At 38.9% G+C, this 17804-nt stretch overlaps 1 protein-coding gene across 6 annotated transcripts in view; it reads left to right on the plus strand.

Annotated features, from left to right (window-relative positions):
• The first annotated feature begins 11906 nt into the window (after positions 1-11906).
• Positions 11907-17804, plus strand: part of SLC39A11 (solute carrier family 39 member 11) — a 404063-nt gene continuing 398165 nt past the window's right edge. For 4 of the 6 annotated variants that reach the window (XM_026675802.2, XM_026675803.2, XM_087956044.1 and 1 more), the window contains exons 1-3: positions 11907-11964; positions 13789-13921; positions 15013-15051. In XM_026675802.2, coding sequence (XP_026531587.2) covers positions 13814-13921; positions 15013-15051 — 147 coding nt within the window. In that variant the 5' untranslated portion in view covers positions 11907-11964; positions 13789-13813. Of the gene's footprint in view, positions 12501-13788; positions 13922-15012; positions 15052-17804 lie in introns of all 6 variants that reach the window. The other 2 variants (XM_087956042.1, XM_087956043.1) reach the window with 1 other exon arrangement.

Below are 17804 nucleotides of genomic sequence, written 5' to 3' on the forward strand. Positions count from 1 at the left end.
GGAATTGTTTCAATTGTGGGAAGCCTGGACATTTTAAAGCGCAATGTCAGGCTCCTGGAGGAGGTCAAAGTCAGCAAAATAAGAGATCAATGGGACAGGGTGTTCGTCCTAAATCAGTGTGCCCAAAATGTAAGAAAGGATACCATTGGGCATATCAGATGCTCCTACAGTTTTTACTGATGGAGGGAAAGTTTTGGTGCTTGTGTTTGGAAAGATAAATCTGGAATTTGGCATACAAAAGTGACTTCAGAGCAGAAGTCTGCCCAGCAGGCAGAACTTGCTGCTGTAGTTTTGGCTTTTCAAAATTTTCACAATCAGGATTTTAATTTAATAGTGGATTCATTGTATGTGTATAATTTGTTACCCTTTGTAGCAGGTTCTTATTTGTCTCCTGGAATATCACCTGATATTTTAAGATTGCTTTTGTTGTTACAAGGATGTTTGGAGCAGCGTGTGAATGTGTGTTTTGTTGCTCATATTCGTAGTCATAGTAATTTGCCTGGAATTTTATCACAAGGTAATGCCAAAGCTGACAGTGCTGTAACTTCAGTTCTCACTGTCCAGCCATGGGACAGTCATAGTTATTTTCATCAAACGCTAAAGCATTGGCACAGCAATTTAAACTTACTACTGCAGAAGCTGCTGCTATAATTCAACAATGTCCAACTTGTTCAAAGCAGGGCACGAATATCCCTATGGGAGTTAACCCCAGAGGGTTGAAACCTTCAATGATTTGGCAAATGGATGTTACTCAATATCCACCATTTGCACCTTGGAAATATATACATGTGACTGTGGATACTTACTCAGGATTTTTAATGGCTACCCCTCAAAGAGGTGAGATGGTTAAACATGTCATCAATCATTGCATTAAGACTTTTTCAGCTGCTGGTACACCTAAACAATGGTCTGTGGAATACAATTCTACTGGGCAAGCTATTGTAGAACGTCATAATTCCACGCTCAAGACCATGTTGACTAAATTAAATAAAAAAGGAGGGAAGCTCCTGGGGCTTCCGCGATTCAAGATCAATTAAATCTAGCTTTATATACTTTAAATTTTTAAATTTGTCTGGTAACCCCCTGCAGCGCGCCAGCAGGCATTTTTCTTCTCCTTCTACAGATGCGGTGAGACCTCGGGTGTTGGTGCGGTTCCTTCCGGATCCGGCATGGGTTCCTGCTGAGCTGATAACGTGGGGACGTGGTTATGCAGCAGTTGAACATCTTGGTCAAATTCGTTGGGTTCCTGGTCGGTGTGTTCGACCTGATCATTCGCAGGCACCTGTGAAGGAAGTTTCAGAACAGCAGGATGGTGCATCTGTGGTTCCTGATCCTGCTGATTCTGCCTAATCTGTCCTGGGCTGCTCGGGTGCGGAGAGAGCAGCGACAGCATGTTCAGCGTGCCGGAGATTTGGGCGATGATTTGTGGACCGATAATAATTACATTAAAGATTTGCGCACAACTGCCAAAAACTTGAACATCACCAATTGTTGGTTGTGTATGCACCTTCCTGGGAGAGTGGGAGAAGGACTGACTCTACATGGCGTTCCATTTAATCGGTCTACTTTGCAGACCGGAAAGCATAACATTTCATATGCCATGAACTTCACGGTCAAGGTGAAGACTGCACTGCAGTCTCCAGCACATTTATGTTTCCAACACATTACAAACTCACAATTCTTGGGGAATCATAGTGTCTGCAATTACACTATTAAGTGGACAAATGGTTCAGAGAACAACATAACTTGGGTAAATGGGAAAAATGAGTCTGACGCATTTGGCCAGTATCAATATCTAGACATGAAACAGCTGATGCAAGCGGCAAGTCAACAAGGTTATGTACAGCTGGAAGGGTTTTGGTTTTATGCGGACTGTGGGCATATCGACAAATCCCTGCAAATTGGTCAGGGACATGTACTTTGGGGTTTGTCATTCCGGTTATCTATAAGTTAGATACATTACCTCCTGAGGTTCGGATCCGAAATCGCCGGGAAATGGATTCGGTCTAACCATGGGAGGTAATCTATGGACACAAATTTCTCGAGGTCTTATCCCGCCTTTGGGAATTGCTATGAACTATAGGGATATTCATATTTTAAATAATTTTACTGTTGCTATGTTTAATGATACTATAAAGAATATTAAGATGATTAATGTAGAAATGTCTGAAATTCGTACAGTTACTTTGCAAAATCGATATGCTTTAGATATTATGTTAGCTGCCCAAGGAGGAGTTTGTGCTTTAATTCATTCGCATTGCTGTATTTTTATACATAATTATGAGCCAAACATTACAAAGACTGTTCAGGACATGGAAGATCGCATTGCTCAGCATCAATCTGGAGCCGATGGATTTAATGCATCATTCTGGGACAGTCTGTGGTCCTGGCTTCCTGATGGATCATGGTTTCGCTCCTTATTGCAAGGGGTTGTTATTATTATTGCTATATGTATCTTATTATGTTGTTTTATTCAATGTATTCCTAATCTATTACAAATGTGTACCTCAGTCTTCCGGCGTGTGGGATCAGGTCATGAGGGAACTGTGTACTATGCCACTAAAACACCCCCTATCTTTGAATAAATAAAAAAGGAGGGAATGTGGTAATATAACCTATTGATCATTTTATCATTTTCTGTAAGGCCTTTGTATAACTAGCAGTAAGTCTAGGAAGATGTGGGCATTCTTGGTGGGGGTAGGAGTATCTTTGCTCAGAGTGCCTCATTCTGTTTTGATTCTGCCAGTTTAGAAGGAATAGGAAAATGGGTGAAAGTTCAAGGTACAAGATACACAGTTGTGCTTTCTCATGGGACTTTCCAAACTTTCCCATGAGACTTTCCGTGGCTGTATGATCTCATCCTAGCAAGGTAACATCTGGGACTTTCCAAGATTGTGTGTTCTCATGCTGGTGAAGTAATCTCCTGTTGAGGTCATTGTTTTCTGAATATGCATACTGTATTTTGCTTGTGTTTTTCTCAATAAATACTGCTACCTGAGTTCTCTCAGGGTTGGCATTTTTCTCAGAGACAGTTCCCTGTGTCTCATTTCAATGTCAAACCACCATAGGTCATCACTGCTATAAGTGTAAATGAAAGCAGAGATCTGAGAGCCCATTCTTAGATCACTGCTGATATACTGTATACTGGTATATTTTTCAATAATCCATTGTAAGTGTGCATTGGTTAATACAACATGGGAAAGTTTTGCTTATATATCTGCTGCACATTAATGAACACTGTGGCTTATATTATTTAATATAGGGCATGTCATACATGGACTAGCAATATATATTAATATTTCATCTAGATTAGTAAAACACAATAAAATATAAATGTTAAAATGTATTTGAACTATGTTCAAATACCAATGTCCAGGCCATCTAACCATTGTTGTGGAGCATTATTTATATTTTTAAAAAATCAGATACTGGACTGGCATATGCCCTTAGTTTACAGCCAGTCACAATGTGATTTACAGTTTGATGTGGGACCTGGCAATCACACTGAGAGGAGGATACTATGCCCCATTTATATAGAGAGTCCTGGCAGACACCATGTGAGGTGCAAATCCTATATATATAATAAGTTCATAAGTTTTATTCAAGCAACCAAAGTTAAACAAGGCATGATGTACAACATGATGATGGTGTGATCCTTTCCCAGTGATGGCTTCTGAATCAACTATATGTTTTATCTACAGGTTTCAGCCTTTGCCATGTCATGTTGTTGGCCAACTGCATCTCCTTTGAATGAAAAGCTCACTCTTTTGAATTGCTTCCAAAACTCATGAACTGTGTTTGCTTAGCAATTGGCTTTTCTGAACCAAAAACAGCAGATTTGAAGTTTGTCTAGTTTGGCTTTTATCGTCCTATCCTGTTTACTTGCACAGCAGCCAACTGCCTTAAATCTTCCTGTTCCCTTGTTTGTTTGTTCATAATATGAGGTATACAATTGTATTTCCCTCCTCAAATATAGCCTAAAAAATGTGAGCTATTGCAGAGCACACTAAGGAATCCTCCACGACATACATATTCTTTCTGCTAACTTAGGGAAAGGCAACTTTTGCACCCCAAAGCACCAGAGAAGGGAACCTGAAATATGAGGTCTGATTTTTTTTCCTTTTATTACTGAAGGCTTGAGGGAAGATTAAGGGATCGTTAAATCTTGCACAGACATCCATTTTGCCTCATAAATATTCCCTCAAAGCCTCAAAAGGTGATAAAATGTCCAAGTATTGAAACTTTTTGTCTCATCCATTCTTAGGCAGGGCACTTGTCTTTAAATCTCCATTTGCCACCTGCAATATAAATCAATGTATAGTTTGTTTGACTTTAATTGAACATGTCATGTGAATTCTGTGCCTTGTTTAGGTGCATGTTGTGGGTACTTTTATAAAATGGCTGCCATCGGCTCTGCCTGTTAAAAAAAAAAAAAGACATTCAAATGGATGATATAAGTTCCCAAATACCATTTTAACAGAAACTGAATTGGTAAGATTGCTTCCAGCCAATCCCTCTAACCATTACAATTTAATCTTTATATTTTGCAAGGAGCAAAGAAGCAAGTGGATATCAAATCTCTCTATTATTGTTGTTTTCAAAGGTTGCCCAGAAGCTTTCTTATAAATAAAGGGTATGCTAAAGGCTGGTAGTTTGTAACATGCCAGAATTTCATTTCATTAATTAAAAGAAAAAAGAAAGTTAGGGCAGTTTTATTGTTGATGGAGATTTGCAGGTCCTGCTCTCACTCTTTGTCCTTACAGGTTTTTCAGAGGCTTCTTTTGAATCTTTTTTTTATATAGTTCATTGTTGTCCAAGAATAACATGAAAGCTGTTTTCATAGAGATGATTTGCTAGAGCTAAAATTGAGAGAGTTACTAGTTGTCACTGATTAAATACTGCACTTATGACAGGTTAATAGGGTTTAGGATTTGAAAACAAAAAGGTGAAGTGTGAGGAGGCCATGGAGGATCCACTCCTGCACTCCTAAAAACAGTTGTGTCTCTTCTTAATGTCATTTGGCCACTTCCTAGGAAAAGTGTTTAGTTTAAAAAGGGATAGGTAAGACTTGACAAGATGAGCTGGTCTGTTTGATAAGAATGCAGAGAGGCTTCCGGTTTGAGTCTCTTCAGCGATAGACCGAAATCCGCGATCGTGCGCGGTTTTGATCTGTGCTCGCTGCCAGAGCGCCCAGAGCCGGCTGGTTTCGGGGCTAAGCCACCCCGTAGAGGTGGTGAAGAAGTGGGAGACTGCCAGCAGGGTCGAGGAGAGCCGCATCTTTCTTCCCCAGCTGACCATTACTCCCTTTCCCGAAGGCAGTTGCAGTGGTGGTCAGAAATGGCCACCTCAAAGAAGAACTGAACCGGAAAAGAATGTGCAGGAGGAAGATAAGAAGAGAAAGTTTTGGTTGACCAGGTTAAACCAAAAAAGCAACAACATAAGGTACCTTGGAATTTAAATTAAATAACATTGTTCCCAAAGAAGATTTTGAAGCTGCGAAGGAGAGAGAGAAGGGAAAGTGTTAACAAGTTCAACTAATATCAATCCCTTCTGGTATCCTGGGTCTTGCGCTGTAATCTCCTGGGTCGCTTGTGTTTTTGATCTCTTTTCGATTAGCCTCCTGTGTAGTAACAGCCTGGGCACGGGTTGTGTGATGACCTTGTGAGATTTATTGCTGTGATATCCTTGGTCTTGTGCTGTGATATCCTGGGTCATTTGCTGTGTTGTGACTTCTTGAGTTCTCGAGGTGCAATTTCTTGAGTTTTCTGATGTGATAACTTGAGCGGTGGCTGTGATGTAGTATTTTGGCTTTGTAATATGGCTTTGAGTTTTTCTAGTCTGGGGTCTGTGTCTCGCTGGCTTCGAGTTTGCAGGTCGTGCCACATGGCATCATGGTAGGGTCAGTTGCGCTTCATGTATGGTCTCAGAGTGAGTTTGAAGTGGGTAGGTGATGCAGCTGCAGTGCGGCTTCTGGTCTGTGGTGGGTGTCTAATAAGTGCACGCGCTTGAAGAACATAAGAACTCAATCAAAAAGAAGAACCAACCTCTTCCCTGGTCCAACACCTCAAAGCCACAGGACATGAGATTGACTTTTAAAAATACCAGAACTATCGCCAAAACTGAACACCACAGCAGCAGAATAATCAGAGAAGCCATGGAGATAGGAAAAACGCCCACACAGCATTGAAAAGGAATAAAAGAGATGACACCTCCGCTTACCAGCCATTTGGAAACCCCGCCTCATGAACAGACGAGTACCCAACATGATAAATGACACCAGACCCACACCCATGAGGGCCACACAAGATGCCACCACCACACTTCCATGTAAAAATCAGGCTCACACTACACAGAAGATGAGACACGACCACAGACCAGAAGCCGCACTGCAGCTGCATCACTACCCACTTCAAACTCCTCTGAACCATACATGAAGCGAACTGACCCCTCACTCATGAAGATGTGGGTAATGACCACAAACTCAAGCCAAACGAACACAGACCCAGACCCAAAACTCAAAGCCATATTAAAACCAAAATGCTACATCACAGCCACCCGCTCAGGACATCACATCAGAAAACTCAAGAAATTACACCTCAAGAACTCAAGAAGTCACAACACAGCAAATGACCCAGGATATCACAGCACAAGACCAAGGATACCACAGCAATAAATCTCACAAGGTCATCACACAACCCATTACCCAAGCTGTTACTACACAGGAGGCTAATCGAAAAGAGATCAAAACACAAACGACCCAGGAGATTACAACGCAAGACCCAGGATACCACAACAAAAGAACTCACAAGCCCATCACACAACCCATTACCCAAGCCGTTAAAACACAAGAGGCTAACGACCCAGGAGATGACAGCACAAGATCCAGGATACCTCTACAACAAAAGGCCATTACACAGCCCATTATACCAACATCAACTCCATCAACCAATCAAGAGGCTGCAGCACAGCCAACCAGCCCAGCACACCATCCCCCACCACTTGTATATATAGAGAGATGGCAGCTCCGGTCACACACTGCTTGCACTGGCACTAAGCCGAAAGCACCAGCCTGAAGATGGCGAGTGGGACCTCGCCGAAACGTTGCCTAGATACTTTGAATCTTACGCGGGAGAAAACCCGAATAACCAAAGATCCACATATATACATACATACATACATACATACATACATACATACATATATATATATACATATATATATATATATATATATATATATATATATAATTTTTTCTTTTTAAGAATATAGTGTGTATTTTAAGAATGTACCAAGCAGAATTTGATTGGAAGTTATGTATTATATTGAATGCTATAATCTTAAAGATATACATTGAAGCTTAAATAAGAGTTTGAATGGATAAAATTAAAAGATATAAAGGTGTCATACTCCAATTGGTAACTACAGGGAAAAATTTGTTTAATAAGAAAAGATAATATGAAACTGAAACAGGACAGACAAAAGTATAAATATAACGATTTGAATTGAGACGAGATAATTAAAATAAAGTTGAGAAAATAAAAAGAGGGGAAAAACTATGTAGAGAATATAAAACGGTAATAAGATATGGAATAGAATATAAAAATGAGCATGAAATTGAGTTTTGTGTCTGTATGAAGAAGTGATAACCTGGGACCATGCTATTTCCAAAAAAAGATGTTTTATTTGTATTTTGTTTTTGTGAAAACCCAAATAAAATTTTCAAAAAAAAAGAAAAGAATGCAGAGACCAACTATTTCTTACTGAGAAATCAACAGCTATTAGGCCTGTGTAGCAAAGGCAGGAAAAAGTACCATATTTGAATCGTGGGAACTGCTACATGAAGACTTGAACCCTAGAATTTGCAGTATCTGTTTTTCTTCCTTAGCAAGTACCTGCAATCAAAATATTTTATCAGAGCAATGTCCTTGAATCACTGACTGGGAGCCTTTTAGTTTAAGTATTGGTTGGGGTAAAACACGACCTAAGGAATTGCACAGAGGAGCTATGACTGCCCCATGTCTTCTAAAGGAATTTTTGCCTTCAAATATCAAGGGCGGCACAAGGCTAAAAAGCCAATAATGCCATCTTCTCAGAGCAGAATTAAAAGGGATTGTGTGCTGTTTTCATCAATATTTACCTCATCTTAGTAATTAGTCTCTGAAGCTTTAATGGTTGGTTCCTTGTCCAGCATGTCAAGCTCAGAACTTTAAGTAGAACTCACAATTTTACCTGTCACATTAGTTTGGTGAACACTGTCACAGAATGACAAACTATCTTTGCTCCTTAGTCTCCAATTAATATTTAAAATTCTTTTGGTTAGTACTGTTTCCAGGTTCGGGGGACAACTTGAGAAAGATCTTCTCAAAATCGCCATCTTTCCATGAGTGGACTACCTTTTTGCCACAACTTCTGCCTCTGTTTCATTCTGGCCCAGTCTGCAGGAACTTCATGGAAGAAAGGATGGGCATAGAGACTCTGCTTCCCTTTCACTATTACTGGTTTGAAAGCAGGCAGGAAAACAAGCTTCAACTGCAACAGCAAACAACAGCAGGCTATGGGCCTTGGCAGTGACTCAAGAATAATAACTCTCTGGCCCTGCCTAAAGAAATTGTGGAGATCTAAAGCCGTATCAGACAGCTTGAGCCTCCTGGAAAAAACAAAGAGTACCAAGCGAGAGGATCAGTCAATTTTTACAATATACATATCAATATTAGCAATGAGTAACAGCTTTTGTTATTTACATTTTTGTAAGAACCTCATTTGTTTTACTGTCAAGAACTTTCCCCCCTTAGTACAAATTTGAGTGCAATAAAATTGCAAATCAGGTCACAAGATTCAATTTCTTTTTGCTCGTTCATCGAGGAGAGAATTTAATTTGGATTTGTAGCATACTGTTTTTCAAACAGCTTTGAATTAAGTTTAAGACAACTGTCTAAGCACCTGGGGCTAAGGAACTGCATGGAAAAGAGAGAACATGTTTTCAGTAGTAAATGGCTGAAGGCTGGGGAATCATCTGCCATCTGCTCTTCTCCGGTCCATGGTTAAGGGAGAAAATGGCAAGCTTTCAGATGAATGTTGCAGCCACTTAACAAAGACATTGCCTTATACTCAACACGTTTGCTTTTGCTTTTAAAGTCCCTGCTCCCTTTCTTCTTCTTCTTCAAATTAATCCATCAAGAAGAAACAGCCAGCTGTGAATAGCAGTGTCTATAAGATCTCTGTGTAGATTAGCAGCATGTATTTCCTCCAGTACTATTGACACTTCAATTTTCTCTTTAATTCTCATCCTGGAACACCAGGGATGCAGCAGATCTGAATGGCTGTTAATTGAGGCAAAGCGAGTTTAGGTCGGAGCTAACAACCAGATCATGTGAATCAGAGCAAGAATGGTATAAGTGCAGCAAACATCCAATTATCAAACAGTGTTGTTAACCTGTGGAAAGGGAACTTCATGAGGACAGTGGTGACACCCAAGCAGGAAAAGCCCAAAGGGAACATCAGGCCAGCCATAAAACAAACTTGCATAGGAAAAGAGATTTAATAAAAGGTATTGAAAGAAGCCCCCTAGACAAAAGCCAAGTGATTAAGAAAGCTAGGGAAACAAGAAAAAGAAATCCCTTACAAACAACAGGTCATGCCAAATCAGCAAAACAAATAGACAAAAGACACGAAATAAATTCCATAGCAGACAGGAGATTGCTACAAAACAAATATAAGAAAACATTAGGACGAAACTGATAATCCAATCAAACTACCCCGTGGAGTTTACCCTCCGGCGGAAATGAAGACAACCCCTGACAGGATTTAAAACATTAAGAAATACAGACACAAGCACTCACAGACAAAAGGAGAAAAAAGTATAAAAATCAGGGGTTTTATTATACAAAGCAGCTAGCCCCAGGAACGCAGACTTCTTGCTATCTCTCGCCTTCCTGAAAAAAATAAAAAGACTCAGCTTTCAAGCAGTTGTCTGAATCCTTGCACCGGAGTTCTCCCAGCAGGAAAATCGAACCCTCAGAAGAAAGGCATTTGCCAGCCTTTCAACAAACCTTTGGGACCAATTGGCCACCCAGACCTGGATCTTGTTTTCTCCTTAATTATCAGCAAATGGTTAATCAATAGCATCTGTTTTTACTAAGTGACAACCCATTAATGTTTGAACATTACAAACATACACATCCAGGCTGGTTACAGGTGGGAAAAGACTACAAGGATTCCTAATTAACATGGTGACTGGGAAGTCCCAGAGTTGAACGCTCAGTTCTGTCAGGTTAGGAATGGTTGATCTCAGCCTTGATTGCTTTGTCCTTTGTCTGTGAAATGCATCCATTTTGAAAAAATGGCCAGACCCATAGAAAAATCCCCCCCCCACTCCCACAATGTCAGCTGCATGTTGCAAAACGCATTCTGAATAATCCATAGAGCAAGTTTCATATACCGGTAAAGCATCAGGCTAGAAATCCTGAAGATTGTGAGTTCTAGTGTCACCTTTGGCACAAGCTAACTTTGTGGCCTTGAACAGACAAGAGCAAACCACTTCTGAAAAACCTTGATAAGGAAACTGCAGAAATCTGTCTAGGCCATCACCAAGAGTCAACACTTATTTGATGGTGTGCACACACAGACACAAACAAATAAATAACTCATCCAGCAGATGAGACCTCTTAAAAGGAAGGTCTCTGCTTAAAATCTCAGCTGCACAAATAGTCTACACTTGTGTGCACTGCCCCCACATTTTGTTGTTGTTTTTTCTGTTGGAGAAACTAACTCTTTAAATATAGTTATGAGTGAAAATCCCACTGAATTTAGTCGGACTTATTTCCAGATAAACATTCTTAGAACTTAGCTTTAAAAGCTCACTGCTGATTGGAGGTGGATGGACTGCCTCTATTTTAAACAAATTATTTAAGTTTCCACTGTAATCTCTGAACATGACAACAGTTATGAAAGGTTTCCCAGACATCAAGAACTTGGTGGGTTTTTTTGGGGGGGGGGGCGGGGGGAGAGGATTGTGGAAGCAGAGGAATCAACAGAGATTTAGGAAAAGCTGCCCTCTCATATTCTTTCAGCTTTCAAAAACAGTTTAGCACAGAGATACTCAATGCAAACAAATAGTTTATTTGGAAACAGCTTTGTGGCTTAGAGTTCATTGTCACATTCTTCCGTGGACTGCTGCAGGACCATCTCTTCACCTCCAGTAATTTATGGTTATTTTGGCTTGGGTTGCAGGATAGGGGAGACAAGACACTAAGGAGAATTTTCCTGGCAGAACAATTAACCAGTAGAACGGCTTGCCCTCAGAAATGCTCCATCACTGGAGGCTTTTAAGAACAGGCTGGACTTGGACTTTTAAGAACTTGTCTGAAATGCTATAGGGTCTCAGGGGGTCCCTGCCAACTCTGTTATTCTGTTCTGTTCTTGTACACCTTACTTCTACTGTGTAGATATTGGGAGTGAGGATATTTCAAGATTAATCAATGGGAAAACGTGTCTGAAGACTGAAAAAAGTAGCAATAACTGAGCGACAGAGTGCCAAAGAGACTCTAGTCTAGGCTAAATGAAAATAACCAAAATACTTGACTCATTCTTGGTCATTCCTGCTCTTGTGATGTAAAAACAAGTAGTGTTTTAAAAGTCTGTCAGCTGCGATTTTTGTTTGTTTATATTGGTACGCTCGGATAGTCCACGGGAGTCGGAAACCGTATCATTCTATTGATAACGCACGAGTGCACGTATCTAAAAAAATTCTCTTCTTAAGCCACTCGCTTCACTTTTTACAAAAACCAATAGGTGCGTACCGCAGAATCTAGCCTGCTTAGTCCAGGCTGCTTTGCCAATGGCTGAAGCAGAATAGTAGGTGGAGCCACGTCGGTTTGAGAGACACGTGTACAAAGGAACCAGGAAGTGACTGCCGGAATTGGAATATCAGCTGTAGTTTGCAACGTCTGGGTGATCTTATTGAGTGTATGTAGTGAATTATTATTTTTAAATAGAATGTGTTATTAATTTTAAAAAAATCCAGGAGAATACATTGCAGGCAAAATTCTTGCGGCATCTTTTATCTTAAAAAAACCAAACAAACCGGGATAGTACTGGGAGGAAAAAACGATCTAACCACTTTTACTTGTCAATTTTATATCTTAGAATTTTTTTACGGATTGATTATTTTAAAAAAGGACCGAAAATAGCTGTTTTCTTAAATATATATTTTACGGTATGGCAAACCGACCTACTCATTCATTTTGATGCCTTCCACGTTTTGGGTGGGCTATCAAAGCTTTGCTTTGAATGAAAATGGCCCATACAGACGGATTAGATCCAGTGTGGTTAAAATAGAGGAACTTTTAATTGTTTGCAAAGGTTAAATTGGCGACGATAAGATTATTATGGAGCTTCATATAGACTGATTAAGTTGCAATAACCTGGAGTTGTGCCTCCCCGCCCCCTTCCCCAGGGTTGCAAGTTCTCAATCTAAGAACCTTTTCCAGCAGAAATCGACGGTAGGAGAATGTTCTATGATTGTTTTTTCTCCCTTTCCATTAACTTGCCTTGTGCAATAACTTCCTTGAGGAGAATAATGCTTCACTTGAAAGGCAAAATGTATTTTCTTTCAACTCAGCCAATCGCCTCAATTAATGCAAGTCAGAAACACAACCCAAAGATTAGGAACTCACCTGATGTGCCTTGCAAACAGTGATTTGTGGCGTAATATGAACCAGGCACCTATGTTTGCTTATTAAATCATTATTAAAACAGATGTTGGTTTACTGTAATTCAGTAGAAGTAAATTCAGCTAGAAGTAAATTTTGGTTCATGAAGTACTCACGTGCTTAGGATCACAACCACATTCCAATTGTATGAGGAATTGAGAGAAATTGTCCAAGGACCCTCCTCAAATGGATTTATAGCTAAAGTGTCTTACTCCTTAGAATATCTCCTGTATTGCTCATTATCTTCCATTACAAGAATGGATACTCTTTTGGGGTGGGAATATTTGAAAGTTTGAAGGCATGTGGTTACTGCTTTCTTCAAATGGCTGCCATGAGAGACCTCTTAAAGAGCCGTGGTAATGCAATGGTTGGGATTGCAAGCAAATTCTGCTGACTGCCAACTGCTGGCAGTTCGATTCTGACCAGCTCAAGGTTGTCTCAGCCTTCCATCCTTCGGTAAAATGAGGACCCAGATTATTGGGGGCAATATGCTGACTCTGTAAGCCGCTTAGAGAGTAAAAGCATTATGAAGCGGTATACAAGTCTAAGTGCTATTGCTGTTCCTATTGCTCTTTTCACTAAATGATTCCTAATGGAGGGTGTGGCCAATCATAAAATAGAAATGACCAGAAGGCAAACATAATGTTGGTTCCCTTCCCCACCAACTTCAGTTCACCTGGGAGTTTTGGTTCCCCCCCTCCACCCGCCCGGCAGACACACTTCTATTAGAAGAATGATTCTGCTTCCTTTTTTATTTTCTAAAAGTGTCTTTAAATCCAAAGTGGGCCCAGAGCCATATTTTAAACAAGGATGATTCTGAGGGATAATGGTTTGCTCTAATGTCAGTTATATTTAATTATAAATATCTAATATATGAATGAACAGGCACATTGTGCAGATGGTGATCATAGGTAGCATTTTGTCAATTTCAGGCAAACACTTAAGGAGGAGACACAAATCAGATAACTTTCTAGCTGTAGACTAATAAGCAAATAAAATGTATTTCTGAAACAGAATAATTAATTTGATTGGCTCAGATTTTAAATTTTCTACCTAATTTTCCTTTTATGTTTACCAGACCTTCAAACCCTGAATTCCTCATTATGATACTTGGTTACAATCCAGTGTTGCAAGCACTGCTAGGAACCTTACTGACTTGGGGATTGACGGCTGCTGGCTCAGCACTTGTATTTATCTTTTCCAGTGGGCAGGTGAGGCCTGAATTTCTTTGGTGCAAATTTCAAAATTAGAGGATGAAAAATGCATTTTCAGCATTAGACATGATAAAATTGTGAGTGTGGATTGTAAGTATGGATCTGATAATAACCATAAATATTAATTATGGCATGTGGGAGTTATGTGATAGAGCTGGAAAAAGAAATGACCTTGGTATTAAAATTTTATATCTTAAATTAATACTCTGCAAACATTTAACTGAGATTGGCTAGAAATGCTTGCCTCTAGCTTTTGCATTTTTACAAGAGTAAACCAAATTGCTACAGCAGATAAATGGGTCTTTCGATGTCATAAATTTGAAAGATTTACTATTACCTGGGTTATAGTAGAAGAGATCCTTCTACAACCCTTTGAAATTTTCACATTTATGATATCCAAAACCACACTTAATTGTAGCAATTACATTTTATTTTAAAGGTGTACATACATAGCTATTGTGATTACCTTTAACCTACGTCCTGATATCTGGGGCCACTCTTGAAAAGTTTCCGGAATTTGCAGTTTTTTTGCTAGGTTCCTAACCAGTGAAAGTGGTATGCTAAAATTGAAGCAGAAATCCCCCTTTTTGTGCTTCTTTTGTTAGCCTGAATTTTGGTGGACAGAAGAATTAACCAGTATGTGTTTACAACAATTTTCCTGGTTTCTTGTCCTTCAGATATGCTGCTATTACAGCTCTCAGCATTCCCAACCAGCACGTGATACTAGCTGAATATTTTAAGAATTGTAGAGGATATCAAAATGGAGAATAATGGCAAACATTGAAATTTGATGTCTTTTATTAAATAGGGATTAGATTTTTAACTCTGTGTTATCTTAGTTTTACACGAAATTAATATACACTTAATCTGTTTTGCCTATTATGGTAAGCCATAGATTTTTTGGGGGTGCTTTTTTGGTACTTTTCAGTGCAGCTGTTGTCTGCAAGTTATGTTTTACAGCTTAGCATGTTGCATGAAGCCAGCAAATTAACATTTAAATAAACTATGATTCAATGTCAAATGTGAAATTAGTATATTGCCGTTGTATACGGTATCACTTCTGACCACTTGTAATCTTAAATTTGCAGAGACGAATCCTGGATGGGAGTCTAGGCTTTGCTGCAGGGGTATGTAATAACTTGATTTAATGTATAAATTAAAGTTTGCTTTGACTTATCTGACCTCCTCATTGTCAATGGTGTTTTATTTGTTGGCGTTAGGACTTCTAGCTGAAGTTCCATGAAGAATCACCTATTCTGATTAGAGTCGGTGGTATCATGCCGCTTATCAACACTCCTTTGTGGTCTTCTCCCTTGTCCCATAATTGGGTAGAGCCAAAAGTTAGGCCCTGCTTGTCTTTGGGTTGTCAGAAGGATAAAGGGCAAATGGGTGTTTATATCTTACAAACAACACACATTTAATTCCCTCAAACTCCTGAAACTGCTTACTTCCAAAAGGCTCAGGTCCTCCTCCCTCTTGTTTGGTTCTTTGATATGCTGTCAAGACTTGTGTGGTGGTCTAGACATGAAGCACACTCATATGAACTAATTATACTTTATTGCATTGTTAACATAATTTTGTAAGTCTGAAAGTACATTTTCTCCCCACTCACCTCTACAGCCCAAGAAACTAAGGAGGTTCTCTTCTGAGATGTTTGCCATGCCCACACACCTGCTGTGGGTTAAGTTGTGTTTTATCCAACTGTTCCCCTGTCATGGTTCTGTCCCTTATTCTCCCAAGGTGATTCCCATATACCATTATACCTGCCACCCCAAACCCAGCCTTGCCTATTGGCCAACATTAATCCTTGCCTTGGGACATGTGTCAGCATCCAGATGCTATGGATACCAGGAAAATACTAGCTGTAAAATGGAAATGATTTCTGAGATAAAAAGTTATTTTATTTGTATTTTTATTGTGTCTGACATTTTCAAAAGTAGAATTTGATTTTTAATCTCTGTATACAGTCACCAGTTAATATTCCATATGATGTAACATTTTGGGGAGGGAATGAGGTGGAGGTGAAGTTTCTCTATTTTTCAAAATAAATGCAAACTTTATAGGAAAAAATGGAAAAATGTGAAACAGTTCTCTTATGAAATGTAAATTTTATGTTCTGATTTTAAAACGATATATAATTGAAGCAGAACATAACAAGATCAGGGAATTTGCAGTTCAAAACAGAATGTTGCATCTCTTTTTTCTGGATTTATGAAATGTAGGACTAATGCTCTATGTTTTATTAAGTAATATTTGTATATGTAGCCAATTCCAGAAATGGAACTGCAGGGTGCTACATCTTGAGATATTTCATTTTGTAACATGGGAAAGAAAGGAATAAAGTATTAGTGGGCAGAAGGGGGAATGACAATATTGTTAACAACTGTAATCACATTTCTAGATTTAGATGGTGGGTGACAGGTACATGTCATAGTTTTTATAGACTAATGAGTTATTTTGTTTATATAAAATTATATCTCACACTTAATACTTAATATTTATTATCCCATTGACATATCTTTAGAGCTATAAAAATACACATGCAACTTGGAAGTATGTATTTCATGTTAATTCCTTAACTGTATGGGTGCATTTGCAAATTATTTATTATTTATCAGCAGCATTTGTAATCCACTTCAGTCCCAAAGAGCTTTAGCATGCACAAAATATATTAGAGCGAAAAAGAAAACCTCAAAAACACCCTCTCTCTCATTCAGACAAGATGAGTAGTAAAAACTGTTTTTATTACTCTTTGGACCATACAAAATTGGCTGTGCTAAAGGTAAGGGAATACTTGAAATCTGTGTTAAAATAATATTAGGGCTACTCGGTGATCACACACACACACTAGAGAATGTTTGGAATTCCAGCTAAGTGTTACAAAAATGGAAGTTGTGTGTGTGTGTGTGTGTGTGTGTATAGTGAGGGGAAGACGAAGAGAGAATGGTATCATAATAAAATCCTGACCTCTGTAGATTGTAGTCTCAAGAGAAAATAATGGAGGATGATATGGATATTCACATTTGATTGCATCTCCTGTAATAATTGGAGGTAGAACTGGACCCATGGCATGAAGAAAAAAAAAGCCCTTACTAGATTAATTTAATTGTCATCAGTGTATAGGAAACTGGTTATCTACAGTTTCACTCATTAAAAAACAGAAAATGTTCTGTGAAACTCCATTTATTGTTACAAATGACAGTTGGGCATATTTGATGTATTTCAATTGTGTTGCTTAATGTATTGGAAAACACAAGGAATATTGCCAAGCTGCCAGTTCAGGTAATTGTTTGGGAAATATATTAATTACTCATCCAATATTTTTCAGTCAATAGTTTAGTGTCACCCAAATGCTCTATAAACAAGTAGGTGGATCCAATTGTTGACCATCTGGGAGTGAGTCAACCAAACATATTTCCAGGCTGTTCTCTTTATGTGGTTTTTATTCTCTTCTTGAAATGTGTGTCTTTCTTCAAGCATATTCCAGCAACAGGAAAGTATAAATGGTTTTCAATTTACAACCATAATTGAGCTCATTAAGTGAGACAGTTAAGTGAATTCTGTCCCATTTTATGACCTTTCTTGCTATAGTTGTTAAGTGAATCACTGCAATTGTTAAGTTAGTAAAACGGTTGTTAAGTGAATCTGGCTTCTACATTGACTTTGCTTCTCAGAAAGTTGTAAAAGGTGATCACCTCGAAACACTCAAAAAATTCATAAATATGAATCAGTTTCTAATAGTCTGAATTTTGATCACGTGACTATGGGGATGCTGCAGTGGTCATAGGTGTGAAAAATGGTCATAAGTCACTTTTTTCAATGCTGTTGTATCTTCAGTCACTAAATGAACTGTTGTAAGTCAAGAACTACCTGTGTTGTG

Source organism: Notechis scutatus, chromosome 2 (genome assembly GCF_049901735.1).
Source record: "Notechis scutatus isolate UNSWTSFEM ecotype Mainland chromosome 2, rNotScu1.2, whole genome shotgun sequence".
NCBI lineage: Eukaryota > Metazoa > Chordata > Lepidosauria > Squamata > Elapidae > Notechis > Notechis scutatus.